An 8,721-nucleotide genomic window follows, 5' to 3' on the forward strand; every position below is an offset into this window, starting at 1 on the left:
TTGGTTGTGTACTGTAATGAAGAAGTCAATATTCTCATTGGATGAAGAGAAAAACTTCAAGCCATGAGATGTAATCAACAACTAAAATGACAAGAAGGATGCAAACATAAAGATATGCACAATGAACATGACATGAAGAACAACATTGATACAACACACTTAGAATGCAATTTCATCAATAGTATGAGTTCGTTTTGGACATTGTATCAAGAGTTCCAAAAATGCAATTGAGTTGTTCTTGGTGGCTATGGAAATATTGAAGAAAGCTCTTTAACTTTCATGAACAAGTCATGGTTTGATACAGCCTAGATCATGGACAAATTTAAGCTTCAAGTTGCAAACGTTATTATGTCTGGACAACATGATATATGTGCAATAATTTGAAGAGTGCTTGAGCTACAGAAGTGCATTTGAGATAATCTCAGTGGTTGTTGAAAGCTAAGAGAAAGATATACGTCTTTCATGAAGAAGTCATGGGCTAATAAGGCTTGGATATTGGAAGAAATTGATTATGAAGATAGAGTTGTGGTGAGGGAGATGTTATGAAGTCCAACAAATGGTTGACAGTTGTAAAAATCCAATATGTTGTTGGTTGTGTTAGTGCAAATCTCATCAGCTTGGCTAAGAATTGGATGTAGTCCAAGATTGGGGTGAACCAATATAAAAAACTATGTGTTGAATCTCATATTCCTTTCCTCTTTACATTATGCTATTTGTTGTCATAAATATTGCATCTACATCAGAATGTTTTGAGCATTAGAATGCATACATAAGAAGGTTTTCATAACAAACTTAACTATTTTGTTAAATGACATATCCGAACTAAATCAACTTTGTGATAACAAGATTTGTTTCAAACTAGTTTAATCATATGCATCAAAGTATGAAAACTTTTAGAAATTGTGAAATATATTTTGTGCATGAAAAGTTTCAAACAATATTCTGAATAATGTCATTCTAAGTACTGCAGTCAACACAACAACTTTTTAAGTGTTGAATCATCATTACATAATTTGTGTTTTCATAACAACTAAGAGATACATTTATCTATGTAATGATTTTATGAACATGAGCAAATGCACATTGACATTAAGTTCTCATAATCATATCAAACATTTAAATAAGTGTTGTGACTAACCACTTAGAAAGGCAATCTCTCTAAGTGCTTGAACCTTTGTGTCAAGACTTTCTAAACAGCAAGGTAATCTTGAGTAAAAGTTCAAAAAGGTTAAAGTTTAAAGAAAAGTTAGCAAAGTCACAATTCAACCCCCCTTCTTGTGACATTTTGATCACTTCAAGAGGTTGCAGGCAAAGGTTTTGAGATTGGGGAAAAGGATGAAGAGGGTAAATTCGAGGAAGAGATTGGCGAGGGTAACGAGTTTGATTGGGAAGGTTGGTTAGTGGTATAAGCTATTAAGATTGGGTTGGGTGTAATAGAATGGTTAAGTTTAACAGTCTTAGGGATCTAGGCCTATTTAGCAGATGACTTGATTGGGTTTATCAGATGTTAATGGGCTCTCGAGACTAGCTCAACCTCCTCACCTAACATGTCATAATGCGAACCAAAAAGGGAGGCTTGAGAATTAGCTTTCTTACCTTTACCCTCAGACTTAACTCACTTACCTTGATTAGGCCTTTGTCTAATTTGTTTTTTCACAATCATTCAAGGCCCAAACATATGTGAGGAATTGGGATCTTGATTAGATTATACTTTTGGATTTGGCCCAACAAAACTAGGGTTAGACACGTCATTCTCAATTCCTGCCTCTAGATGATGCCTCATAACTAGGGGTTCCCATGCACCAGTTCGCTGCTCAACCTCAACTGGCAGTTCCAACATTGTTGCTCGCAGTGGTCATACTTTCCACAAAGGAAGCAAATCATATGAAGACCTTTGTATTATAGCTTGAACTTTCACCCTAGAACAATGAAGAAAGACACTAGCTCTCTACGAAGATTGATTTCAACACAGAGTCAAGCAAACATGGCTCTACTTTGGAACAAGGTGTTTTTGTTAACCCTCAGAAGTGTGTTGATGTGATTGCCAACCTCAAACAAGAAGTCCTTCTTGAACAACTCCAATGGAAATAAAGATATGTGAACTCAGGCCACAACTTTGTTAATAATGTGTTCTTGCGAATTGAAGAACAATATCCATTATTGGACCACCATGTAGTGGTTGAAAATGAGCCATGGTCCCTCAAGGAGAGCAAAGAAGTAGTCTTCTTTACACAAAAATTGAACTAGAAACCAATCTTTTGGGAGGTCTAGGGTATGAACCTGGCCATCTTTCCCCCCCACATCTTTTGGAGTCTTACTACAAGAAAACGAAAACCTATTTTGTTTCCAATAACTTTCATAGTCAAGGCATATTACCAGAGCCTGCACCACATGCCATAGGTTAGTGTTTACATGGATATTAGGGCAAGGATTAAAAGGGACCTTACCTCCCTCTTCCTAGCTATCCTCCAATAAAGGACATATGTCATCTGTAACAATAATAATAATGTCACTAGGGTTCAAAGAAAATTTTAATATTGGGTCCCCTATGATTTCCCCATGCCCATGACTTTACCCTTAAATGGTGTGAGATTATGTTTCATTAGAGGACCATTATATAGGGAAGATCCCTTGTGCTTTTTTTGTTTGTTGACCTTCTTGATTCTTCTTTCTTTCAAGTCCTTCTATATTGACAAGGAGGCAACAACAATTTTATTTTTCTCGCCAGACTCAAACATCTAATGTGTTTAGACTCCTTTGATACAACTTTCTAGGAAGATTTATAGTGACATGCAAATAAAATCCTAGTTTAGACATTCTTCTTTCAACTATTTTAAACTACTCACATTTTATCCTTATTTGTTTATTTAATATCCTTAATTGTATATCCTTTTAATTTATTATTTTTTATTTTATTTTTATATTAAATTTCTGTAATTTTATTTCATAAACATAGTCAATAATTAAAAATAACATTATATCACAAATTCAATTATTTATTATAAATTTAAAATATAATTTATATTTAAAATATTTATTTATTATAAATTTTACTATATCTAAATAAATATTTGTCTTGTAAAAGGCTAAAATATTAATTTACAAATATCATATATAAGCACAAACATGAAAATATAGGTGTGCGTTGCACTTGTGGGCTAAATAACTACTTAATAACGGTTTTTTATTTTGTACATCTGGCGATTTTTTGGGTACATGGGCTAAAAATAACTACTACACTTACTAGTACTTTTTAGGGTGAGAGTATTTATATTTTTCATTCATCATTTTTAATGATGATTTTTAGATTATCTCAATTAATTTAAATAAATAGACACGGACATATTTAATTAAAATTAAAAATTGTAAAAATAAAATAATCTCAAATTATGGCAACAAATTAATTTTTAGAGAGTGGTGATACATGAATTCTTTTTTATTTCAAATATCTTACTAATATTTTTTTTCTAAAGGTCCCATTAACATCTTTTATTTTTCTCTATTTTTTTATATCATATAATAAATTTTATGATACATATATTTTTTCTTTTTTTTTCTTCTTTTCTCTGATGTCAAATAACACATGGTGTATAAAAAAAAAAATTCGATGGTGGTGGGTACAATTGAATATGGTCATTTTAAACCCTATTATCACTGGGCACTTTTTCAACTATTTTCTACCGAGAACTGAGAAAAGTCACTGTTTCTTGTCTTGTCATTTAGCACTTAGCATGGTGAGAGAGAGAACGCGCCAGCAAGATAGCCATTCATAAAGAACCATTTAGTTAAGGTTTTTAGGGTTTTCGGGACATGGGCTCTTAGTAAACAACAATGCAAAAAGGAAAGTTGCGATTTTGATTCCATTATCCTGCATTACTTTATGCTTATACCCATTTATTTTGTGATTTTTAAATGTCGAATAGTTATTATTATTATTATTATTATTATTATTATTATTATTATTATTATTATTATTATTATTATTATTATTATTATTATTATTATTATTATTATTATTATTATTATTATTATTATTATTATTATTATTATTATTATTATTATTATTATTATTATCATCATCGTTTTAATGGTTTAAAACAAAAGTAAAATACTTATCATTTAAGAATTATGTTAATACTTGAATTTTGCTTTATGATATTAAAAATAGTTAATGGATCAAGAAAAAATAAAGTATTCTCAATAAATATACATATACATAAAAAATAAAATAAAATCGTTAAAATATTTTGATCATTTTTAATTTAATTGCGGATATGTAGAACTAGAAACTGTAATATCTATTCTCTGCCTTATTTATAGAAGAAGAGGATTTGATTCAACACAACAGTGTAAGGATTTTAATGATCTATATTTAAATACAATTCATAAAATTGTTTTTTTAGTTATATTATAAACGTGAAATATTTAGTGGTTTAGTTTATAATTGTTCTCTGTAAGAAATTACGATTGATTGCCTTTGATTGGATTTTTTTTCCTAATTTTCATCCACGAATACAAGATTTTACTTGCAAAGGACAATTAAGATCAACAAAATGTTAATTAATTGTTTTTAACCGTATGAAATTACTCTCAAACATATTTTTAACAAAAAATAATACAGTAGGAGATATGATATATATACAATAATTCTTACAACAATTTATATAACATCATTTTATATTTATCTTTCTTTATCATATTATTTATTATATTTCAAAATGTTATCTCTTCTTTCACTTTTCTTCTTTTCTTTATTTTTGTTGTAAGATTTGTTGTATGAATATCATTTCTATACAAATAGTCAATATACATTATCAACTCTTTTATAGCCATTAAAACTATTAGCTCTTTTATAAATTAATGTGTATGATAAATTTATTAATTTTTATGATAATTATTTTGAAAATTATATTTAATATAATTTTTCTCTTCTCAATGAGTTAGAAATTGACATATATAATAAATTTATTGATAAAAGTTTATTGCTTTTTACAACAAATATTTTAAGAGTTACATCTAACATAATTTCTCTAGTATCAACTAATAAGAAATAAGTTTAATCCATAAGAAATTAACATATATGATAATTTTTTTTGTCTTAATCCTCTCCTTTATTAGATTTTTTTTTTGTCTTAACTATCTGGTTCATTAGAGAAAAAAAACCATGACTAATTTGGAATTCGGGTGAAAGGTAAGTAAATCTTAACTAAAAATTATTTCCTTGTATCAATCACTTGTGAGATAAATTGATTTCACATATATGATATATTTATTAACTTTTACTATAATTACTTAAAAAATGTACCTAATAGGTCATTTTACCTTTGATTGGATTTATTTTCCTAATTTCCATCCACAAAGTTCCAATACAAGATTTTGCTTAAAAGTATGAGCCAAGGACAATTAAGATCAACATAATGTTGTTTATTGTTTTTAACTGTATGAAATTACTCTCAAGCATATTTTTAACAAAAACAATATAGGTAGTCAGCATATATTATTAACTCTTTTATAGTCATTAAATATAATGTTTATAATATTATTTTTTTATAAATTAATGTGTATGATAAATTTATTGATTTTTATAATAATTATTTTAAAATTTATTTTTAATATAATTTTTTCATTCTAAACGAATTAGGAATTCACATATGTAATAAATTTATTGAATTTTTTATTGCTTTTTATAACAATTAAATTCAAAACTTTGTATACATCATACACAAAAATTAATATCTTTTTTAGTATACTAGTATTCATTATTGTATAATTTATTAAATTAAATATTTAATAATTAATACTTTTCACAAAAAATAGACTATTAAAATATATTCAAATAAAAAAATTTATGACAAGTAATTAAAAATCAATATAAAAATTGATTATATTCACAATTTATCATGTATCTTTGTGGAATTTATTGCCATTAAATATTTTTATGTCTGTGACATAAATTTTTGGAACTGTAATTAATAGTAACTAAAATATAGCAATAAATTAATGAAAAAAAATCTGGTAAAACAAAAATGAAAAAGCACATTGATATTTCTCTGGTAGTAAAACAAGATCATTTCCTATCATAATAAAATAAAATATTTCAACATTTTGATGACTTATTTCATGAAGCTTGTCCAGCAATTAAGTGTAGTGTACGACTGAATTGTCTTTAATTGTGGCTACCCTCCCCACCATTCCTCACCTTACCACATCCTTTCTTTCTTGGTAACAGTAATATTTTGTATCTTCAGCTGCCAGGCGCCGTTTCCTTTTACTCTCTCTCTTTCTCTCTCCTCCTTTTTTCAAAATCCAGTTTTTACTCACTGTGATCATGGCTCCACTGCCTCAGTGTTCTCCATAGCACAATCAAACACTGATCCAATTTTTTCTCCTCCTCCCTCACAATCTGACAACATACACACCAAAATTCAAATTACAATACCAAAAAAATGGTGGGTATATATGCGTATACATACATACCATAGAGTCATAGTCATATACTTCTTGCTATTCCATTTTTATGTCTGTTTTGAAGTTAATTCAGTTCACTCTCCTGACGCAAACTCAAATCAAAATTCAAATTGCAAAGGAAAAAAAAATAATCGCCATGGTGGATGTCCTTTCTTTCTCTTAGGCTCTCTCTCAGCTTGCATGCGTGCTTGCCACTTTGTTCTTTTTGCTGTTTCAGTTTGTCTATTTTGTTGAATTTAGTTTAATTCATTAATTGGCTTGCGCAGTTCGTTTCTTCTTCATCGCATGTTCCCCGTTGGCTTCAAGTCCTCCTCACAGAGAAGTTCTACAACGCTTGCATAATTCACGAAGGGGCAAAGAAGAACGAGAAGAACGTGTATTGCTTGGATTGTTGCATCAGCCTCTGCCCTCACTGTTTGTCCCCTCACCGCTCTCACAGACTCTTGCAGGTTCTGCTTTAATTTCTATGTTTCACAGCAAGCACGAAGAACATTCCTTCCACTAAAATTATTATTTATTTATTTATTTGCACCCGTTTGCAGATTAGAAGATATGTGTATCATGATGTTATAAGGTTGGGTGATGCTGCAAAGTTAATTGACTGCAATTCCGTTCAAGTTAGTTTCTTCTTCTCCTTCGTTTGTTTGTTTTTTTTTTTCTTCTAATTTTGAAAATACATGTTCAGTTCAGCATAATTGAACAAGGATATGAAACTTTATTATAAAACATACAGAAAAATATTCGGGCTGGGTCTAATTGCATTCTTGCACCTTCTACCTTTAAAATTGGCTTTCTTGTAATGATTGAAATTAGAGTTTCCGTGTATCATTATTTTTTATTTCCCTTCTCTGTAATTTACATGCTAGTTAATTTTCAATTCGTTATGGGTGAGTGGGAGTTGCTTGCACAATTGATAGAAGGAGAAAAGTGGGGGGTGTTGACATGTTGGTGTGTTTTATGAATTGGTATTCTGAATTTTGAGCTCATTCACTCACCCACATGGTTGGTTTCTCTCTCTCTCTCTCTCTCCAGTCCTACACAACCAACAGCGCAAAAGTGGTATTTTTAAACCAAAGGCCACAGACAAGGAACTTCAGAGGCTCCGGCAATTTCTGCGGCACCTGTGACAGAAGCCTGCAAGACCCATACCACTTCTGCTCCCTCTCTTGCAAGGTCCCTCTTTTTGTCACTCCCATTTTTTCCCTCTCACCAACGTTATCATTATTATTATTATTATTATTTTTATTATTCCATCATGTAACCTTTTTTATTACTATCTTTTGTTCTCTTATGCAGTGTCTAATGTTTTGTTTATTCCCTGAAACCTTCTCGTTCCATGCTTTAACAGATCAATTATCTCGTCCGAACAACGGGCTCTCTCTGCAACTATCTCTTCGAGTGCAACTACCTGCCACTACCGGAATCTGGACTCGACGACGGATTGATGACCCCTGACTCGGTTCTCGAACCGGCCGGTTCGGCCCGAACCTCGTCCGGTTCGGGAGGGTACGGAGGGGTGGATTGCAGAACCACCTTGGCTTGCACTGCCACCACCGAAATTGTGAGAAAGAAGAGGACCGGCGGCTCCACTTTCCGGCCACCGTGCCGGCCGGCGTGCTCGCCAGTCTCGGAAATCTCAGCGGGTCTCATGAACCGGAGGAAAGGGAACCCCCAGCGGGCCCCACTCTATTGAAGAACTTGCGAGAGAGGGTGAGGAGGTTCTTTTGAAATGAAAACAAGAAAAAATACTTTATCAAATATTATTATTCTAAATATTGTTATTATTATGGAGTTTAAATCTGGGGTTGGAACTTGGAACTTACTATACCTTACAGGGGAAGAAAAAAATAACCTCCTAGTTTTGTAGAGAGTATCACCCTCTGCTTTGTTGTTGCAGCTATGTATCTATCTACCCGGTTTGTTAGAATTTATTTTGAGGTTTATTACTGTTACTGTTATAATAGTATATTATATATAATATATGATAGTTTGATTTGTCTCGTGGTAATTCGATGGTGTTGTATGCTGAATTTGTGGTTTTATGAGTGCACACGGTTTGACCAGAATGGAAATTTATGTATAGGGTTGGTTTTTGTGACTTTTGAGGCAGCAATTTTAGTTAGTGATTAGCACAACTTACTATGGATTTTGGTGTTTTGTGTATGCTTGCTTTCTCTGGGCTATAATGCTGGACATGAAAGAGGAAATTGGGTGATCAATTTGTGTAAAATTTGGATGAATTTTACTTGGGTC

At 31.2% G+C, this 8,721-nt stretch overlaps 1 protein-coding gene across 2 annotated transcripts; it reads left to right on the forward strand.

The window, feature by feature from the left end:
• Positions 1–6,200: 6,200 nt before the first annotated feature.
• LOC100787153 (protein RGF1 INDUCIBLE TRANSCRIPTION FACTOR 1) lies at positions 6,201–8,448 on the forward strand. Of its 2 annotated transcripts, none has more exons than XM_006573166.4 (5): positions 6,201–6,449; positions 6,735–6,917; positions 7,011–7,085; positions 7,501–7,641; positions 7,817–8,448. In XM_006573166.4, the coding sequence occupies exons 1-5, from the start codon at positions 6,447–6,449 to the stop codon at positions 8,159–8,161; spliced, it is 747 nt and encodes a 248-aa protein (XP_006573229.1). In that variant the 5' UTR covers positions 6,201–6,446; the 3' UTR covers positions 8,162–8,448. The 2 variants fall into 2 exon arrangements, with proteins under 2 accessions (XP_006573229.1, XP_006573228.1); XM_006573165.4 differs by lacking the exon at positions 6,201–6,449 and adding an exon at positions 6,468–6,607.
• The last annotated feature ends 273 nt before the right edge of the window (positions 8,449–8,721 follow it).

The sequence above is a fragment of the Glycine max genome, chromosome 1 (genome assembly GCF_000004515.6).
Source record: "Glycine max cultivar Williams 82 chromosome 1, Glycine_max_v4.0, whole genome shotgun sequence".
Classification (NCBI taxonomy): Eukaryota; Viridiplantae; Streptophyta; class Magnoliopsida; order Fabales; family Fabaceae; genus Glycine; species Glycine max.

Excerpts from the sequence above, each read along its gene's own strand:
- LOC100787153 (XM_006573165.4), top strand. The coding sequence starts at position 6,518 with ATGTCTGTTTTGAAGTTAATTCAGTTCACTCTCCTGACGCAAACTCAA. Across the intron at positions 6,918-7,010 it reads GCTCTCACAGACTCTTGCAG|ATTAGAAGATATGTGTATCA; the intron begins GTTCTGCTTTAA and ends ACCCGTTTGCAG. Across the intron at positions 7,642-7,816 it reads TCTGCTCCCTCTCTTGCAAG|ATCAATTATCTCGTCCGAAC; the intron begins GTCCCTCTTTTT and ends ATGCTTTAACAG.